The sequence below is a fragment of the Pocillopora verrucosa genome, chromosome 6, assembly GCF_036669915.1.
Source record: "Pocillopora verrucosa isolate sample1 chromosome 6, ASM3666991v2, whole genome shotgun sequence".
Lineage (NCBI taxonomy): Eukaryota > Metazoa > Cnidaria > Anthozoa > Scleractinia > Pocilloporidae > Pocillopora > Pocillopora verrucosa.
The window spans coordinates 9,841,833-9,863,997 of NC_089317.1; the positions used below are offsets into that span (position 1 = coordinate 9,841,833).

The window sequence follows — 22,165 nt, forward strand, 5'->3', positions numbered from 1 at the left end:
ATCTCAGAGAGATACAAAAAGGCCAAGGATTGGAACAGTCATCAGACGGGTGGACACAGATGGAAAACTGTCTTCTACGATGAAATGGATGCTGTTCTTGGATGCAGGGACGTTGTTACGTTACGTAACGTAGCCGAAGCGGGAGCGAGTGCATCAAATTCTGCCGCCAAGTCCGACGCAACTGAGTCCAAGGACAACGAGTTACTAGGACAAGACACAAGCCCAGAGGCTCGAACGGAGCGTAAAAAGAAACGTAAAAGAGCTAGACCTCAAGAAGGCGATGAAGAGGGAGACCTGATTAAAGCGTCCTTGGTAGGAATGGAGAAACAGCGAAAGGAAATGAACACAATGATGGAAAGCTTTAAAAGGATGCAAGAGCAGCAAGCTAACACAATGAATGCACTAGTTGGGGCCCTGACAAATTTCTTACAAAATAGCGGCAACAACAACAAATGACTGAAACAGTGAATTTGCATCAGTCTTATATAGAGACAACAAAGCGTTACAGTTCTTTATTTGAAATACATATATTTGTTACATTGTCGCTTCCGGAGAAGCTGTTTTACAAAACATGATTTTAAAAGCACTCAATGACTGACCTCGATTTATTTCGGAGTGTCTGGACGTTTAGACGTCAACATTAACCGTTATAGTTTTGACTTATATTTTTTCAATTGTACAATGTTATTATAATTGTATAATCTCATATGTGAAGAAATCATTTTTTTTAGCAATGGATCATTGTTGAAAACAGAGTGATAATAAAAAAACCGAAACCAAACTTTGGGCAGCTTTAGTGTGGGTACACGTGAAGGTTTAAAGGAAGTCTTTAAGGATTTTTTCTTATGTTATCCCCGTCTCCGATCACGTTTGGAGCTTGATCTCCAGGGCCAAAATCATTTTCCTCTTCCTCGTCGTCTCATTCATCCCCGCTTCTGATGCAGATGTTGTGCAACACTGTACAGGCTACAGCATTACGTACTGCAAATGGTATTCCACTGTCAAATCGTTTCAGGAGTATTCGTGTTTCGCCTTTCTTATCTCGGGCCCAAGATATGGAGAATTGTTTCGAACGTGTTCTTGTTCACCCTTAGTTGCTGTCGAAAGTACTCCTCTGTAATTGTCGGGTCGTTATAATGGAGATCGAACCACGATTCGGCTGGCCGAGGAATAGTCCACGCGTAGGGCCTATTACGAACTTGACGGAAACGTCGTCGTCTTCTTAGAAGAGCAATGTTCAGCATTTCAAAATATTCATATTCTGATACAGAATGAAAATGGCGAACATTTGCTGCTGTTGGATGTTAATATTTTGAAGAAGTAAAACGGCAATAGCCACGCAAAACGCCTGATTCGCATTCATGTTTACTAAAATACATTTGCCGCGCAGTTCGCGTGTTTTGATCTGAAATCTGATCAGTGATATGTAGTCTTAAATTGTAGTGCGACCCTGAAAATGTTCTCAAATTTTTGGCACTTCCGTTTGCGGTTTCAAATTTTTAGAAATTTTCGCGTGGGCCAATTTTTGTTTTTGACTGTAGTGCGACCCGGGCCTTATTCATAAGTTCTTTATGTTAGGCAAAGCCGGATGAGATTATGCAAAAAAATTATTTTCTTCTTTGTGCTCCTAACTTTGCTTAGCTAATCTTTCTCACCGGCAGAAATAACTCCCGAGATATACTTCCCAAAACTGTCATCTGGGTATCCTCCACTCTTTATGCGTATTTTGAAACTCTGTACGCTTTTTATTAAATGTGGAGCAGGACGAATTCGTTCCTAAGAGGTGCAGCACTTCTCCTTTTACGAATTCTTTATTTGCGCCTGATGGATGAAACGTATAAAAATCCGTGCATTGGAAGGTCTTTCTGTCTTTGTAGTGTGTTTGCACGTCAAGGGTCGATTCCCAGTTAAATATCTTTCGTCTAGGAACGAAATTTCTGAATTTTAATATTTATACAGCCATCGGCTGTGGGTGTAACTGCTGTCATATGGGAATAGATTCTCAGCAAAACTGCGATTTGGATTCTTTCTGAAACTCGTCAAGTGCCTCCTCAGAATGAATTTGTCACGAAGGAACGTCTGGAGTCGCGCAGGCCCGTCAACACATTTTAACTTTCGGACGATCGGCAACAAACAGTGAATCTCTGTTACATTCCATGTATTCACGCTATTCTCGCTGCCACAAAAGATGTTCACACGCTTACGACTGCTGCACGATGCAAATGACTTACTTTCCTTTTACTTCTATGATGCAACGTAACCAAAGTGCGCACATCGCCTGCTCCACCCAGTTCTGTGGTTACTGTTTTAGACCTTTTCTGTATGGTAATTAGATTTGGGCATGCTGGTCTTCCGGCCTCGCCCTGGTGTCATCTTTTGACTCTTTATAAAGAGATGAATATGTCTCATGTGACCACTAATCGCTTAAACCTTGATGATGAAGTTATTCCGTGCAATTTTAGTTCTATGGCTAATCGCTATTTTGCGCGAAGTTTCAGGAGAAGCAGGTAAGAGTTGACACCAGACGACTGAAAGGTGTTTTATTCCTTGAATGAACCTTTTAATTATGTTCAGCAAGCAGTCAGTTCGACAAGTTCTGCCGCGCTACACGACTCCGATGCGAAAGCCACTCAAGCGGCCTAGCCGAACAAAATTCATAAGAAACATGTTTTTGCATTTTTCCGCGATTGTGCTCCCACGGGTTGTTACCACAATTAATTGTTACATGGCTTCGGTAAATCCTGAACTTCGTGCAACTCTGACCAAACGCCTGAAACAGAGTCGAACTTCTCCGTGCGACACTTTTGAGCGTTAAGTAAGCTACCTATGTTAAATGAAAGAAGTAGAATGTTATTAAAGGCGGTTACATTTCTTCTCTCCGTTTATCACTGGAAGGCGAGGTCAGAGCGCCCTTCATGAATCGATGTTATAACTGTTGTGTATTCTAGACGATGGACTTTGACCAAAAACTCGATCTTTGAGAAGGGCGTTTCAGTTGATACTTCAACCTTTCTCAGCGTAAATTAGGGTAATTTAAACATCATGCGAATTTCGAGCTTAATGAGATCGAAGGATCAACGTAAATGACCTATTTTTGAGGCAACATCAACTTTCTCTACTTCTTATGTTTCATATGTCTGGATACAGACCAGATAATTTTAGGCTGTTATGTATTTCGCTTCAAAATAACTTTAACTGGATTTCCGCCAAGTGATTAATATAAAACTGAAATATAGTTCCATTCACGTAATATATAGTTTTCGTCAAGCCTAAAAGCGGAGCTCTTTTTAGTCACATGCAGTATTTGATGTCAGTATCAGTTGCAATTATATTCTATTGAGCGTGACTAATAATTTCGGTTGGGGAAAATGAGCCAAAATTAAAGGAGAGGGTAACGAAACGACTTCGAATAAAGACATCACCAGTCGATGAGAATAGTGGTTTCGTAGAACAATACGCAGAATTGTATGGGCTTCTCATATATCTTCTCTTGAAGTTGCAAGGTATGACCGCTTGCTCCATTGTTTTTTCCTTAGCGTTCAACCTCCTTTGACAAGCGTAGGAAATTAATAAGAAGAATCACTTTTAACTGTCCTCTGGCTGGAAATACAGGACTTCTCTTTGAGATTTTTTCTGTTATTAATTTGATAATATCTGCCGGAATTGCTTTTAATGTCAGTGTCTTCAAACCAACTGTCCATGATCTTCGCTACTGAAAAACGAAAGTTTTCTGTCATGTTTCTCGCGCTGCGAAAGTTTGATTTAAAGGAAGAGAAGCTAGAACTAGAATATCATAATTAAAACTTGATGATGAAGAGAAGATTTGTCCACGAAGATATTTGTAGAAACCTAGAAAAAAAAACTAGGATTTCATTTGTACATAACAGAAATCAATTCAAATTATCGATCAAGTTTTTTCTTTAGTTTTAAAGTTGATGTTGTTATTAGCCACAATAATGAGGTTGAAAAGTTCTAGATGGTATTTCTCTCATGTTTGCAAATAAATGATTTCTATGGAAGGTGGAGTTGTGACAACATATTAACATGGAACACAACAATAAATTTTATTGATCTGTAAAAAGTTCTCATTTGACCATCTACTGGCAAATACTTGTTATATATTTCACCCCAACCATTTCCCACAACCTGTAGACACCATTACGAAATAACTAGTCATGGAACTGGAAAATTTGCAGCATATCTACCATGTTTGTAATGCCATGTCCAGAATAAGGTAACAAGATTAAGGGGTGTGTATGTGGAAATAGGCTCGGTTGTACGTGTCATTCATTTGCTAATCGCCCCAGTTGCCAAAGTTTGGATGAAGTTAGGTTGTCAAAGGTCTGAGGATTTTAGGAGGCCAGCAGATTTGGAAAATATTCACAAGGGAAGAAACTTGTCTATGTCGAGAAACTATCATTGTACAGAGCCATACTTGTGCTTGGTAACTCATTCTTATTCTGATGAAGTGGTTTTAGGAAGGATACAATACTTATTACATAAATTTGATGCATAAGCTCTGCACAAAACTTTTCTGTGCTTTTTATTCACGCTTGGCGTTATGTGATAATGATCGCCATGACAATTTTAACGGAAGGTCGTTCTTGTGTACTAGTCTTGATTGAGAAGAGTCGAGCACGGTGACGTGTTGACCCAATTCAGTTTAATTACACCTCATTTCTATAAAGACCTACTAGATTATTTCTCTGAAAAACATAAATTTTCCCTGACTTAGAAAGAAGTTCCCCAGACTTTTCCCTGACCTTAGGCAGCCTCATTTTCCTGACCTGATTTCCTAACTTGTGGATACATGCAGAAGGTAAAGTAGAATCTGTACTCGAGCCAAGTGGTCTATCCGGTGAGAGGTTACCCCGGTTTCCGTAGCATGACGCGACTAGAAGCAAAACCATGGTCAACCCTCAAACGAAAGTTTGAAAGATCAGGAACATTCATTGTGAGCTAGATGCAAGTGAGTCAGCCGCTGATTCAGAAGCAGTCAGGGCTACTTCATTTGCCGGAGTACCCTTCTCTGCGTTTGAGGCTCTCCCGTTGGAGTCAGTGAGGAAGCTTATTGCGAATGTACCCACGAAGTCATGTGTAATTAATCCTCTTCCTACCAGTGTTGTTAAGGAGTGCTTGGATGAACTGTCACCCGCTATATCGTCCAGTGTAAATCTCTCCCTCGAACAGGGTCATTTCGTGGAAAGGGGCGCTGGTCAAGTCCAAGCTCAAAAAATCTGGTCTGGAACTTGATGAGAAGAAATATCGACCTGTAAGTAACCTCCAATTCTTGTCTAAACTTGCAGAGAAAGCAGCCCAACAAGCAGTTATGGCACGCAGGCTTTTCCCTGAGCTGCAATCGGCTTATCGGCGGTTCCACAGCACCGAGACTGCGTCACTTCGTGTTGATAATGACATCTTACTTAAAATGAACAAACGACATGTAACGTTATTGGTCTTCCTTGACTTGAGCTCTGCATTCGACACGATCGATCACACGGTATTGCTTCGGCGTATTGAGGATAAGTTTGTATTTTGTGGAACTGTATTGGAGTGGTTTCGTTTGTACCTGTCGGGCAGATTCCAACAGGTTGTAATAGAAGGTGCAACTTCTGACAAGTTTGACATCAGCTTTGGTGTACCGCAGGGTTCCGGCCTCGGTCTATTATTGTTTTCCATCTACACGAGTCAATTGTTCGACATTGTCACTCAACACTTACCCACAGTGCATTGCTATGCCGACGACACAAAGCTGTATCTGGCTTTTCGACCAGGTGCTCGTGCCTCTCAAGATTCGGCTCTTGCTGCAATGGAGGCTTGCATACGAGATGTACGGGAGTGGATGATTAATTCAATTAGAAACTAGGGTACCTGGTTTGATGCCAACTTTACAATGAGCACGCATGTTACAAAAAAATTGCAAAACAGGTTTATTTTACCTCCATAATATCAGCAAGATAAAAAAATTCTTAACTTAAGAAATCACGGAGAATTTAATACATGCGTTCGTTACGAGAAGTCAAAGCCGATGAACAGACATTATACAAATTGGCAGATAGCGTGACAGATTTTACTCAGCTTCGTGTTTTGTACTCTGATAAAACATGCTCTTCTTACCAATGAAAGTGGGCGTTATATCCGAACTTTATTACAAAAAAGTTTATAACATTCGTCTGCAGAAACTCTTTTGGAGGAACCGACTAGAACAGGCGCACGGTACTGGACTATCTTTAGAGAAAGTAGAAGCGGAGCAGGGGTGAGTTACTTGATTTTGATAGCCCATGTCGTAAAAACGTGTATTATTAAACATTAACTTTGTCGCTATCAATTACATCTATACATATTTTGTAATAGTAATCCCCGCTTACCAAGGAAATCAAGGTAGAGGTTAAAAAATTGGAAAATGAAGTAGGCGATGGGCGGTTGAAATCCAAATATATGTGGGCAGGAAGAGAGAAAATATGAGCCCAGAGAAACCAGCACATGCACAGGTGATGTACAGTAGGTGCTCTAAAACTTTTGTAACTCAAGCCTCTACGTTACTCAAACCAATGATAATTTCTCATGGATTTGGTCCAGGCATGTACTGTATTTTTAGTTAAGATAAGGCACATCTTATGTGCAAAGAAAGTGAACTGAAGAACAAATGGTCACCTAAAATAAGAGAGTTTTGACTTACCTTAGGACCTATAGTCATGTCAAGAAGTAAATAAGAAACATTTTCCTTTATTTGTTATGGTATTGGAAACAAAATATTTATAGGAGCAATAGAGAACTTTCTATTCTCTCATCTAAACACTCGATTTCCTTTTCAGATCTGTTGTGTCAATTTTTCAACAAATTAGCACTGGAACTAATTCTTTAGGATGAACTTCATTAAACTCATTTTTAAACAGTAGTTATATAAACTAGATAACTAATGTTTTTTCCCTCTTCATCTTGAACAATTTCAGTATCCTTCTTCCCATCCTCCAATAAACTTGAACTTCCTATGACTTTACTTAGCATTTCAATAACGGAGAGCCGATTATAAGTCAGTGACAATTAGTAGTATTCATCATTCCAAAGATCAAAGCCTAAATGTATGAAACAGTAAAGTTTTTGGTAAATATCACATGAAAAAGCACGCACGCTGTAAAATAATGCCATTTGGAGTGTATTATAATATGTAATTTGATAATTAGATTTTGTTAATCTAGAATTATTGATTCATGTTGAACACAGTTAAAATATCAGCCCATCTGATAATGCTCCATACTTGCCTGACACATGTGCAGAAATTTCCAGTACAGTGTACGTTCAGTATATGTATGTTGTGCACAGACCATCACTTTCGAAGTGAGTATTTTACTCCTTCACGATTGATCAATAATTGGATTTTTATTCTCTTGCAGTGGGATCGTCCTAAGAGGGTGTCGTCTTACTTCAGCGTCTGTGATATTGCTTACACGATTGAGGAACCAAAGAACTGGTTAATAACAAAGTTCATTAACATCAAGAATGCTGCACGACTCGATGTCGAAGTGACCTATATCCTCTTTAACTGCTCCTTAGCTGACGAGGGGCCATTCTGTAGAACAAACTTCTCCCTGTATTCTTATCATACTGATTACAAATTAAATCCAGATCCAAAACCACTAAATTTCCACAAAGAAACTGTTATAACTCCAAAAACTCTATCTACGCTTCGGGAGCGCGCAACAAACATATTTTATGGGTCAGTTTTAACAAAAGCAAAGGGAATTTATTTAGCGTTATTAGACCAAGGAGCCTGCCTGGCAATAAGAAAGTTTGTTGTGAGATATCGTTTCTGCTCTGAAACGGTCCCTTCCAAAATGGTTAGATTTTCAAGAACAGTTGCTCCCGCAAATGACAGCAATTTAACCAAACAAGAAGGAGAATGTGCAGATCCTAACTCGATTACGAAAAACAACAAAAAGTTATTTGGCGTGTGCCTTAGTAATGGGGAGTGGAACATTACAGATAACTTAGCCTGCCTTTGCAATTATGGCTATGAATTGACGAATGGATCTTTCACATGCAAAGGTTAGTGCTGCACTTAAAATCTGGATTTTCCTCCGAAGCGTTGGGTACAAAATTTAATCATTTAAATGGTTAAACATCTAAATGACCACCCCTTTTATTCATCGTTTGATAAAAAGCTTAGAGAAGCTTCGATGCATAACTTACATGAAAATGGACCGTTTGGTCATACATCACATGTTCATATAAATTCAAGCGGTGGACGTAGATAAATAAATCTATATTTATGAGAAGTGCAGCTGTGCAGGGAGATAAGTTGAATTTCGACCTGGACTACGAAGAAAAAAATGCAAATTTTCGAATTTATAAAAAAATACAGGTCTTCCAATTCATAAATCCTGTCTCCCCCCCCCCCCCCCATTTGTCAATTTTTGTTGGTCGATTCTTCATTTCCTTTTTTGGTTTTGCAAAAATACGGGGTGTTGATTTTAGCGTCTTCGTTTTCGGGTCTTTGTTTTCATTTCTTGGTATTTAGGTCTGAAAACCCCAGGTTAGAGGTTGCATTAAATTTATAGACGCATGTTATTCAAAAACCTGAATGACGGTCATTATGAGAGTCGTAAGGAGTGAAGACAAAAAGAATTGTCTAGGTAACCAAGCCTCTGCTGATGACTATTGCCAAGGTTATCAAAATGTGTCTCAGATTCTGTCATAGACAGTAGTCATTTGCATGGCAATAATTTTTTGCCTAAAAAGCACGTTAGAGGGTCATTATATTGATGTGTTCTGAACAGGAGAATATCAGTTGATATTCTTTTGGCTCTGAAGGAAAGGCATGTTGATGAAATTTTACATTGTTTCATTTTAGAGTGTCAGAGAGGCTTCTATAAGGATTCTGTTGGTAATGCAAAATGTATACCTTGTCCTGCAAATTCAGCATCTAATACTGGCAGAGCTGGTTGCACGTGTAAAGAAGGTTACAGCAGATCATCTAATATGGCAGATTGTGAAGGTATACATATATATATATATATATATTAGTGTTTGGTCTTTTCCTAATCATTATCGATTCATAAGAGTCCTAAGGCCTAAAGAGGATCATTTCGGTTTTGTCTATGAAAATTCAAAATGTTCAAAGGAACAAAAGGCTCTCCAGTGTTACGTTCTACTTAATGCTTAAAACATCGATCAGGATATATGCGTAATTCCTCCCACCACCAACACAACAACAGCATAGTCTGTTTTGGCTATGAGAGAAGTCTATTTCCTAGAATAATAAAATTGGAGCGAACGAGGAAGCGAAATCTCTCTGCCACCTCACCTGAAAGGCCTTAACAAGAAACGGGTGGGTAGGCGAGAAAAACAACACCACTTGACAAAACACTGTTCATGCTACGAGAGCACTAACAAAACTGAAACCAGGTACTATAACCGATAAAGAATAGACAAAGGTGTGTCGCGTGGCATGTGGCAATTAATCGCTTTGCGCAATAGCTCCCAAGGGGGGAATATTGACCAAAGGTTCGGTCAAGGGTAATATCCAGCCATCATGATCGAACGAGCTTGGACAATAAATGATTTATTGTATCGGGTAAAAATATTTCGTTTTGATAAGAAGCAAGAATAACTTATCTATTTCCAGAGCCGAGAGAGAAAGCCATCTGTGTTTGTAGCACAATAAACCCACGAGGGTTTTTTATGACTCTCTTCTGCCGTTTTTTGCGACTTCATCGCCGACATTGCCCAAAAATAACCGCTCCATGTACCTCTTCCTCTTGCGCAGGATCAAACACAACAATCCCTAACGGTTTCGGTAGCCAGTCAGAACACGGGACTCGCCTCATATTACCTATGGGTGCTGCCAGCGATATGAAAAATGTTATTATGATAAAGTAACCTACATGTATCATGCGTGTAAATGTCAGAAAGAAACCAGACTAGTGTAGCTAAGAACCTCTCTTGATAGAAAATCATACCCAAATTATTCTTGCTCCTATAGAGGTGAAAGGGCATGCTTCCCCTTGAAACTTTAAAAAATACAGTCCTCTTTGATGCCATTTCCAACATATTGACCTGATTGTTACATTTTTAACCCCTCAGTGAAAGCGGTCGGCTCTTAGTCCCTGTTTACATTCTAGATAATGGTATTTACTTTAGTGCGGGAAATGAAATGTTAATCATGATATGCAATGAAGTCAGAAAATATCAACAAGTCTACGTTCATTTGTGTCTAATTGCAGTGTCTTTTTATTCACATGTACAGTCATGGTAAAAGTACTGATTAACATAACCATGGTCATCACCAGTGAAGGTTGTACTGATGGGAAATACGACATATCCTCATTACTGACGAGACTCAAGGAAGTGGTAACCATTTTGTTTAGAGCAATATTTCTATTTATATCTTTATTTCTTTCTTCTATTTCTGTCGTTACATACAGTTAAAATTTTAGTTTTGGCTGTCGTTCGATAATGGCCCGCTATCAAAAGAAATAGAGACCTATTTTAATGAACTAAAAAATTCCAGATGAGCCTGTTCAGCGCTTGCATGGGCATGCCATGAACGTTTATAAAAGAGGTTTTTGATGTCAAATTAGTGATATTCTCAAATTTTTTTGTCGGTGAACATTCATATGTTTATCTGATTGTGTGTTGGTGTTTAAGGTGCTGGATGAACTCCTCGAACTCCTGTTCAGTTTCACTTTTCTGTTCCTTCTTTAGATGGAAGACGCTTTTGCTTGGAGATTTGCAGGTTTCAAAAGTGTGCAGTTGAAAAGTAACATCAGGTTTGTAAATTGCCTGGATCAGCAAATGAATTATAATTTTCCGGTTTCTAAGGCACTTCGCCTTGCAATGACCCTCGTTTTTTGTCTTAATCAAGGTGTGAAAGTGCAACTTTTTACCTTGCACTCATAATCGATTCCAAAGTAAAAGAGCAAGATGTTATAATAGTACTTCGTAATGCTTCCAGAGATGGGAAGCTTGGAGACTTCACTGTGAGTGCTATAAAAAGGACAAGATTGCAAATTGACTTCGAAACTGGAACTACTGAAGCAGGCACAATAACGTCACCTGGCAGTAAGTTTTAATCCTTCGATACAAACATCACAGTTGATTGGTAGCAGAAATCTTAGTCCATGATATGCTTCAATTGGAGTGGTTAATCATGGAATGAGATTTAATCACTTTCAAGCGAAACACACACACACACACACATTATGCACGCTGCACAAGTATGTTCAGCATCTATTTGGAACATTCTTCTTGTTTATGGTATCCATGTTGATGTACTTGGTTGTATTGATCTTTTAAAACATCATACATATTCATCTTAGATCATTCTTGTTATGAGTAATTATTGTAAATATACACTTCTTGATTTCTCCATACTGCTTAGTCATACTGATTTGCATACCATAGAACTTTCCAGAATATTTTATCAAGTCACGCATTTACTATGTAATACTATTCAAAAGGTTATGTAAGCTTCTAGAATGTTCCAGAACACTTTATGAATATATATAAAGACTCGCCTATGTAGTAATAGGAGTAATTGTTGTTGTCGGAGCGACGACTGTTTTGAAAGCTCTACCGAGAGAGAGTTACTGGGGAAAATTGCTCATTTCAAGGAATTTTGGCGACAGCAGTGAGATTGCGTCAGTAGTGAGATCGTGTCAGTTGTGAGCTAGAACATGTGGTGGGCTTAATTAAGTTTATTAACGATAAGTATTGTACTGCTTCTAGGAGTCGCTCCTTGTTAAGAACATTATTCGCTGTTTAATAAAGTAGTTTAGTTTGTGGGATTGAGTGTTTTTCTGTGGGTTAGATTGTATCGTTACATTCTGTATAACACCACAAGAGCTAAGGGCTGCAGGGTGGGAAAGGGATATGCCCTTGGGTAGAGCGTGATAAAAAGCTCAAACAATAACTTGCGAGGCCTTTGTTTCTTAACTTCGATCTGAGAAGTTAATGGGCTAAAGTGGTATTTCCTATGGGAGGAAGGGTGCAAGATCTCATTCAATAAAAATCGAACGGTGTACGCTTCTCCGCTAATATTACAAATATCTAATTTTTTTTCGCTACTGGAAGTAAATGTCGCGAGAACAATAGGCATTTTGCCCGATGCTCTGATTCGGCAGAATGTAAGAAATTTTTTAACGCAATCGTGACCAACTAGATAAGAGAGCAAACATTTGGACTCAAAATCCAACGTATATTACTTTACTTAAAATTCTCACAACACATACAGCACAGTTATGCTAGAGAAATGATCGTGAAAGTGCCTGCGCGTAAACTTATAAACTGCATACAGACTGCATGAATCCTAGAAATAAGCCTTGAAGAGTAAAGGAAAAAGCTTTTATCAAGTAGTTAACAACTGTAGTGCAGTTTATAACAAAGAACTTTCATTTGTTTGGTTGGCTCGTAATTCAAATTGCTTTTAAAACATCTTAAAGAGTAAGTAAGGTTAGGGTATGGGTGGAAAAAAATACCTGTAATTTGGTTCTCACACTTAGTTAAACCCCTTCTTTTAAGTAATTTGTCACGAATTAAATAAAAAGTTATGTGTAGAAAAAGGCATCATGACTAAAACGGTTAAGCGGAGGATTGCCATAATTTAGTTTGAGGAGGCATATATTTCATACGTTGTTCAACTCTTGTATTCAAGGTGCCACAGGGATCACTGTTGGTGCAGTGGTTGGATCAATTGCCGCGCTGGCTGTTGCTGCTGGGATATTTGTCTTTTTCGTACGGAAGTGGAGAAAGAACTCAAATGGTAAGAGTAGTATTAATGCCAACTCTAGCCCCCATTTTGGAAGGGACCGTTTATAAAAGATATAATGAAACTTTTTAACTGAAAATGATTACTCTCTAAACTTCTAAGATTCCCTGAAACAAAGGTGGCAAATGTGCGATGAAAGAAAATTGAAGAAAATACGACTCAAATCCATTGCAAACAACACTGAACAAAAATGGAGTACGAGAAAGTGTCCATATCAATTTTCAGTGTCAAGGTTTAAGTCTGTGTAGGCCAGATTACCTGATATTGCGAAATAACGCGCAACGCGCGCGAATACCATAAAATGTAGTTTGAGAATCAGAAACAGTTACGTGGCATGCCGACCAGAGTATCACTGAAGCCTCTGGGTTTTTAGGTGAGGCTGGGTGAACACGAGAAATCTCCTCTATAATCTGTTGCGTTTATGAAATACACACATATCCAAAAATTCACGACCGTGATTATATGTTCTCGTTTGATTGGGTTCTATAATTCTATGATTACAATTATAGCCCTAGACCTGGTGACCAATTTCTACTGAAACTGACCATGTGTAGAATGAAATAAATGTCAGAAGACATCATTCTGCATTGCCTTTGAATTATTTGTTACTTTCTCTTAATATACTTTTCGAGCTGGTTTTTCTTTGCTCTCTTCTCACTATACGTTTTTCATGTTTTTCATACTTTTTAATTTTTTATCGTTCTAGAAACAAGAAGAAGAGAGAGGTGAGATTTTTAGAACGATGAAGTATCGTCCGATTTCATGTCTTGTTTTTGATATCGATTGTAAACTGTATACAACTGTGAATTTCAAGCATGGATTATGATAGTTACGCCTAGAGCAGGAGCTTCATCTAAAGTCAATTTCCCAGAGCATCCGTAACGTAGTGTCGTTAAGACTACTCACGAGACCTTTTGAGAATGGACTATTCAGAGATAGTTATCTTTCCTTAGGGCTAGTCCACTCAATGAAAGGCACAGATGCCTGGTTCCTAATCTTTATGAAACCTTTTTTGATTCAGTGCAGCAGCGCAAAATGTGGCATGTTGTCACTAATCCTTTCATGACTAATACTTAAAGAGTGCCTAAATGTGTGCTTTCCTAGCTGAACAAATCGTCAACGTGCTTCTTCCGATTGAATTCGGATGCGACCGAAAACGTGATTTTTTTTTTTTTACTTTTAGGACAAACAGAGATACAATTGAGGAAATAGAGAATGTTTTTGTAAGTCGCTTTAAGATTTAACTCTTAACCTTATTGTGGTACAATACGGTATATCATTTTTTTGTCAAGAGGGCACGGTAACGAATCCTTTAATCTGATTGGTTCTTAGCGCAGTCCGGATTTTCCTACCTCTGCTGATGGACACAGTAACGCTTTCGTGGGTCGCGGAGTATATTCCTAGCTTTATTGCAATTTTTTCATAAATGTGTGATGTTTTATCGGCTGGGCAGCATTTTTAAGCACGGACTTCGGTCACAATCTTAAGCCCTAAATTTATCAATAATTATTTGCTTCCTTGTTCTCAAATCAATTTGTTCGTTTGGATTACTGTTCCGAAGTTTGCCTAGAAGTCTTCTAATTCACCGTTATCGTTACGCAAATAGAAATGTTTTGGTTAAGCGTAAATCTTTAATTTATTTCCTTTACCTTTTACTCGCTGTGACATTGTTTAGTTTATGGAGGATATTCCCATAATTACAAGCACCTTTGGGTTTAAGGAAAAAACGAAAATGTTATATACTAGCCTTGTTCGGTCCTTATTGGGAAAGCCTATGCCCTCTGTCTTGACAAAGAGCTTGAGGATAATATGTCTGTACTTTGACAGAGATTGGTGATCTAAGTTTACGTCGTTCTCCATTTCAATTGCGTAACTACCAAACAAAAAAACTTTTAATAACATGGCTGGAGCTTTATTCCCTTTCTTAAGTGCGATACGTTTTGTGTCTTTGAATAAAATTTACCTTGCTGACAAATTCGTTCAAATTTGATTAAATTATTTCTTACCAGCGGCGGTTTGTCTTTTATCTTCACTTATTCCGTGTTCGTATCTGTACCACCCTCGCTCTGCAATAATATTATTTTATAAAATGCTTCTCCAGTACATTGTACCACTCAGAGACGAAGCTAACACCACCACAAATCAGAACGATCATCAGTGTAATCTGTAGGAAACAGAAGAACAAAATTGAAAGTTTAATACGAGCCAGCACCTTTATATTATTATTTTTTAATTTTTTACTATCGCACTTCAAGTAGTAACTCCGAAAGAATGGAAGATAGTGCCATAAGTGGTCATGAAATTCCTACAGGAAACAGCTGAAGAAAATTTAAAATTTAATACGAGCCAGCACATTTTATTTTTCTACTTTTATATAATTATAATGATGATATTATGCAACACATTCCCAAGAAAACTTTGACATGAACCACGGAATGAAAAAGAAGGTGGATTTGAAAAACGTTCCGCTGTAGCCCTAGTTAATGATTCCTTTTATTATTTTAAACTCAAAAGACTGAACTTGAGATGGCGGAAGCTTCTCAAAGCCATCAGTATATGGCATTGGATGAGAGGAATCGGTCACCGGCGAACTGTCCACAACCGAGCCAGTCCGTCACTGAATACACCTCTACATATTCATCACCACGCTGTTGGGAGATTCCTACAGAGCATGTGACTCTAGAAAAGGTCGTTGGTAAAGGGGCTTTTGGTCAGGTTGCCAAGGCAACAGTCATAGGCCTTCAGGGGAAACCAACGAAGACACTTGTGGCTGTTAAGATGTTGAAAGGTATCAAATACTTCAAATAATAGGATGTGTTTCAGTGAAATTCCAACGGTAACACTCCCCTGGAAGGACTTAGCCTTAGGCAGGTAGCCTAAGATTCAGAAAAGATTCAGCCTTCTTCTCAATCCTGAAGGTAGCAAAGTAAGCCTAATCTCCCCTCCCCCCAGCCCTTCCTAAATGGGGAGAGTAAGGTTCATTTAGCAGTAGTACAATCAGCGGTCAACTAAACGTACCTCAGTTAGTTGATCAGGATCGTGAGACAATTTAAAACCAGCTACCCTCCCATCTTTTGAAAAGTACCAAACCTCTGTTTTTCCGAATTCAAATTAACATAAGGGTGGTCCCTTTCAACATTAAACCTCAGCGGGAGAAGGAAAAATGTCTCTGCTAAGCGTATGCCTCTTAGCAATTGTTTGGTAGAAATCTTACGCTAATTAAATTCAATATCATTAAAGCATGGTGATACTGGTATAGCAGTGGAATGAAGGGTTTTGTTGCTATATTTGACGACTGAGAATGATGTTTGAAATTTATAGAAATTTATATTTACTTGCAGAGTATTACAGTATTGTGATTTTAGATAGGATGTTCAATCACTAAACAACACGGACCTCAAAGTTCGGAAGGAAATGTGCCACTTATTTTGATTCAGCAAGTCAGAGAATATCAACTGATATTTTCTGAGGTCCAGTTACTGATATTGCTTTTAAAGGTAACAGCTGTTGGATGATCATCTTGCAGATCACGCCTCTGAGTCGGACAGGAAGGACTTGTTGTCCGAACTTCGATTGATGAAGGAACTCGATGCTCATCCTTATGTTATTAAATTTCTGGGATGTGTCACGAAATCTGGTAAATATGGAAAAGTATAATTTAATCGCCCAAACAGCCAAAACAAAGAGCAGATCTAGGGCTTAATATAAGCATATTTCCCTGTTTACCATGCTTTTCAGGGCCCTTGATGGTGTTGATTGAATACGTACCCTATGGAGATCTACTGGGATACCTCAGAAAGAGTCGTGGATTAAATGATACTTACTTCGAAGACCCGGATATCAAACCACAAAGTAATCTGACGTCAGAGCAGCTGATGAAGTTTGCGTGGCAAGTTGCCGATGGAATGTCGTATTTGTCATCGATACCAGTAAGTAGGAACGCAATCTCTAGTTACTGAACTGTTTCTTTGGCATATGTTGCTGAAATATGACATAAGTCATTACTTTTCATTCTTTTCGTTCAATTATTCTGGACCCCTCAATTCATTAACATTAATGATTTTTTTTAAATTGTCGTAGATTATCCATCGAGACCTTGCAGCTCGTAATGTGTTGGTTGGAAAAGGAGAAACGTGCAAAGTAACAGACTTTGGTATGGCCAGAGACATCAAAGAGGAGAGGATTTATCAACGGAAGTCTAAGGTACCGAATTTGTTCTCTTAGCTAGAGATCTGTGAACAGTCTGCTGTGGGTGAAGTTGTACTTGTCCTTGATCATGATCTTTTCCTCAGTTTTTCCGACCAATTCTATGTGTTTTTAATTTAGGGACGTCTTCCTGTTAAATGGACTGCCATTGAGGCATTGCTGTACGGAAAATATTCTACAAAGAGTGATGTGTGAGTACAAGGGCTTCATAAGGTCCATAAGCAAATTGGGTAAAGTGATTGGATGTCTAATGTATGTTATGCATTGTATTTTTTTAAAATTGATGTGGAGATGTGGAGGCATCCTATTTAGAAGGGGTGGTAATACCCTTTCTGGCTTTGAGTTATAAGTCACGGCCCAGGTCCCGCTCCTATTACAAGTCTAGTGTGCTTCCCACGATGTTTTACCGAAGATGTTTAATTTACCTTTTTTTAACAGTATAGACCAGAACGTTTATTTCCTTTAATGCATCTCGTTTGTTTTACAGATGGAGCTACGGAGTTCTCCTCTATGAGATCTTCACGATTGGTAGGTCGCGAGATTAATAACCAGACTATTAAGTTTAACGTCAACTTGTCAACAAAAGTGGCATTTGTGTTGACACGTGGTCATGAAGTAAGCATGGTGTACCATTCTCTGAGGAATTCAGTTTTGCCTTTGTGTTTTGTAACTGCCAGGCCACCTTATATTGCCTCAGTCGCTGAACTTATTCGAAAAAAAAAAACAAACAAACAAACAAACAAACAAGGAACAATGGTGGAGGAATTATATTGTAGAAATATATTTACAAGTGTCAGGCCCTTGAAGTGTATTGAGAGTACCCGCTTTATTTTAGGTGGTTCACCGTATCCAGGGAAAGATGGAAAAAAATGGCAAAGTTGCTAGAGGAGGGATACAGAATGCCTAAACCACAACATGTGGATGAGAAATTGTATGAAAAGATTGTGTTGTTATTGTTGTTTTCTTTGTACGTTCTCATAGCGGAAACATTTATTTGAAAAGTTCTTCTCGTGAAAGTTGCGTATGCAGCTCAAAATTAAACCTGTTCTTCTTTCTGAATGAGTTTACTTAGGGGAAATATTGGAATGAGTCAATGATCACGAGTTTGTCTCTTGTGTTCATTAAAGAAAGGAACAAACTTTCCTACTGTATATTGCAACATTTTGTGCCTAACAACATCCTAACTGAGGGCAGTAAGAACGTATACTGATATATCCTTGACGTCTTTGTGTTACAGGTATGACATAATGACTAACTGTTGGAACGACGACCCTAACTTGAGACCATCTTTTGAAAATCTGAGGAAAGAACTCAAAGAAATGGAAAATCAGCACAAGGTAGATTTGTAGAGCTAATTTTGATCGTTTTAAGTTCCATCTGGCTTACGCAGGGTGACTTAAAAACGCAGAATATCGTCTACTTCAGGGTAGCAGATTTTGGGTATTAAAGTTTATTATGAAAATTACGGAAGTTTCGAAGCTACTTTACCTAAATATGAGGTCACAATGATATAACAGGATTCCACCCAGTGTCCTTGCACAAGTTCCAAAGCTTGTTAACAAAACACGGAAGGGGAGTATGTTTTTTTCATAGAATGAAAACCCAAAGTAAATGCAAGGTTGTATTGAGTTAGTACCAGTGTAGTGCTTCGAACCTTTCGTTTAGTCTCCAGAGAGGTACACTACAATATTCCTTAGCTTTTTCTTTATTCTTTTCTGTATCGAAATTTAAAATCTACCACTGTCAAATGCATGTGATAATTGTGTGACTACGAGGTGTTCGAGCGTTGCAGGTCTATTTTATTTTGGTTATTTACAAGTATATTTTCATCATCAACACGCTCTTTACGAAGGACGAAAAGTCAGTCAACCCTTTTTTTTTCTGCAGGGGCTGATAAACTTAAGCAATTACGACGATCGACTCTACGTTAATGTTGACGATCTTGCTGTGTAAGCGTATGCATTGTTATGGAGCAAAGGATTAAGTGATAAGTCTTGCAGCCCTAGGAGATCGTATGCTATTTTCTCTGTGTATTTGAAGTTAACCTTTCATCCTTTGTTAATACACAACGATAGTCTAACAGCGAAGAGAAGAACAGTACAACTTTCCTTTAGTTTCATGTGTATCTTTTAGCATTTTTGTCTTGAAAAGACACACGTTTTTTTAGAAATTTGTTACAAGTGATATAAATTAAAATTAATGTTTCAGACTAAATATTCATTTTCGTGTACAGTGTAAAACTGTTGAGGAATTTATGAGAATAATAGTGTTTTTATGACATTTATTTGACGGCTGTTCTGTGAATTGCACTCTTAATCAAAGGATTGTTAATTAAGCTAATGATTAGACAAAGTCTTTTTCTTTTGTTATTTAAACAATTGTTTTTCGCTGAAATTTTTTATGTCAGGTTGATACATTTTTCTGTGTTGTACAGCATCGTAAAAATCAATAAATAGTTTCTGTTGGTGACCACGATGGGGCGTTGAAGTCTTGAGCGGCATCCACTGTTGGGGAACCCATTTCCACTTTGAACAAGGCAAGGGTGAATGGGTATTCTAGTTCGTGGCAAGAACAACTGGCCAAGATAACACTGATCGTCACCGGCCGCCTAAGATTGCGTATAGAAAAATGCAACTGCATTGGAATATAGTTTCCATGAACATCAAGAGCCGATGAGGAACACCAATTATAAGATAGCGGTCATTTTTTCTTATGCGAAGTCTCGGAACATCAGGAATACGTCATATTCTCTCTTTTACATCAGTTTTCGGGGAATTTATCAGAGAGTTTCAGCTGAAGTTATAACTACAATGAGGTTTTTTTTTTTTGAAAGTCCTATTTTCAAACTGACCGAATCAGGGATGAGCGAACTTTCTGCTTTGAAGCAAGAGGAACTCAACAATAGGGATTTTTTTCCCTGCCCCTTTCGACTGTGTATAGAAAATCTAGAGCCCTGTAGTACATGTTAAAACGTGCCATGGGAGGAACACCTATTGTACACCTACCGTTTTTTTCTCTCGTTTGTACAGCCCAACCAAGGCCGCAGATATTAATGAACCGCACAAAGATCGTTGGCACGTTTGAAGTGTCACAAATAAGGAGTGGGTCAAGTGTACACCACACCTTTGAGCTTTTACTCTCCCCTTACTTAGCATTTCAGCCCAGGCAGTGTGCGCACCCTGATTACGTTTCATTGTGGAAGCGTTATCAGAAAGTGAAAAGGCAGAAAGCGGCAGATTTTGACAAAACAATCCTTCAAAGTTAGGCTATATCTTTTTCCTTTAATCATAGTTTATCGTAATTTGACTCACACAGAATCGGAAGAAGTATGTTTTGTTCGTATTTGTCGCGTACTCAGTTGGAATTCAAGGACAAACACAACGTTGTTTAGTATGGAATTTGAGACCAGTTTTTCTAAGATCTAATTTGCTTTACGTCAAAATTTGAAGCCTCTCAAAGATTTGGATGGCCATTTTAACCTAATTTAACAGCCCTGATCAAAACGCTTCAAAAACGCTTTCCAACGGTATTCGTGTTTTGCACGTGTTTTTATTAGCGCTAGTGTTTGAGACCGGTTAGGGCCGCTAAAGGCCTATTATTATTGCGTTACATAGCGTTACCATTTTAAGGTATTGTATGGTAAATATACTATTGAATAAAGGACGGTTGAAGTAGAGCGATGAAAGGACTCACTTGATCTATGAATATTCTATATAGTGCAAGGCGACATCGTACATGACTCCATACACGTCCAATGCACACCAATAGATTCCGATGGAAAACGTGGTTTTTAGATGGAATAGGCAAAATTCTATCCATAACACCTTCCAACAGAAAAAAATAATTCGGCTGGTGGAAATCAACACTTTTGCCCGGTGTTTTTTAGTCTGTAATACAGAATCTCGAAGTGAAATGTTCAGTGACATCCGGCCGAATTGAAAGACGCAAGTTTTTTTCCACATGACAATTAGAAACTGGAACATAGAGATTGCTCGCGATAAATGCGCTCGCGATAAAAGCGCCGCAAAACTCGGCTGTTGTGATGTGGCCTTCTGCCCGACGCATCGGAAAGGATAATTGAGCAAGATCTTAGTTGTTTACTCGAAGGGCCGCCGTTGTAATTTCTGAGACTTGCTTCACTCTGAATCAGCTAGCCGCGACGGACCTCAGCATGATCGCTGAGTCTCTCTGACACTGTCATGATAACTAGGAATTTTAACAATTATGCCAGTTTGGCTATATTTTTCACTACTCCCGTTTTGTTCTGTGTCGTTTTTGAACACGAAACTATATATACTATCGGAGTGTTAGCTGTATTTGATGTTTATTACCGTACGTAACCTTGCAATTTAAACGGTAACCAATCTAAGCGATCATGAAAACCTTCAAAACTCGGACTATCCATTTCGTTTTCTCTTCGAGGATTTTTCTCTCTGCTCACGTTATAATAACGTAAGTGTGGCGCTCGGTATGTTTACAAACCTTTTTTTGGTTCTTCTGCCGCTCAGTACTTGACGGCTCGCGTGTTCCGTAACACAATTTGGGAAATGGCGTGACAGCTTCATCTCAATTCTATGTTTTATACCCTGTTAGACCACGCTCTTTCAATCAATGACAGCGCGCGTCATATCCGATCTTTGTAATAATTCTCATTAGTGCGATCAGTTTTAAGGTGATATTTCCTTATTCATAAGTTCTTTACGTTAGGCAAAGCCGGATGAGATTGTGCAAAAAAAAATTATTTTCTTCTTTGTGCTCCCAACTTTGCTTAGCTAATCTTTCTCACCGGCAGAAATAACTCCTGAGATATACTTCCCAAAACTGTCACCTGGGTACCCTCCACTCTTTATGCGTATTTTGAAACTCTGTACGCTTTTTATTAAATGTGGAGCGGGACGAATTCGTTCCTAAGAGGTGCAGCACTTCTCCTTTTACGAATTCTTTATTTGCGCCTGATGGATGAAACGTATAAAAATTCGTGTATTGGAAGGTCTTTCTGTCTTTGTAGTGTGTTTGCACGTCAAGGGTCGATTCCCAGTTAAATATCTTTCGTCTGGGAACGAAATTTCTGACTTTAATATTTATACAACCATCGGCTGTGGGTGTAACTGCTGTCATATGGGAGTAGATTCTCAGCAAAACTGCAATTTGGATTCTTTCTGAAACTCGTCAAGTGCCTCCTTAGAATGAATT

At 38.5% G+C, this 22,165-nt stretch overlaps 1 protein-coding gene across 1 annotated transcript; it reads left to right on the plus strand.

Moving 5' to 3' along the window:
• Positions 1–2,435: 2,435 nt before the first annotated feature.
• On the plus strand, positions 2,436–17,953 carry LOC136282024 (uncharacterized). The gene is made up of 17 exons (XM_066169161.1): positions 2,436–2,507; positions 6,180–6,256; positions 7,395–8,046; positions 8,852–8,995; positions 10,247–10,350; positions 10,705–10,769; positions 10,865–11,061; positions 12,653–12,760; positions 13,473–13,491; positions 13,950–13,989; positions 15,281–15,554; positions 16,293–16,403; positions 16,505–16,695; positions 16,847–16,969; positions 17,093–17,163; positions 17,460–17,500; positions 17,808–17,953. The coding sequence occupies exons 1-17, from the start codon at positions 2,438–2,440 to the stop codon at positions 17,855–17,857; spliced, it is 2,337 nt and encodes a 778-aa protein (XP_066025258.1). The 5' UTR covers positions 2,436–2,437; the 3' UTR covers positions 17,858–17,953.
• Positions 17,954–22,165: the final 4,212 nt, after the last annotated feature.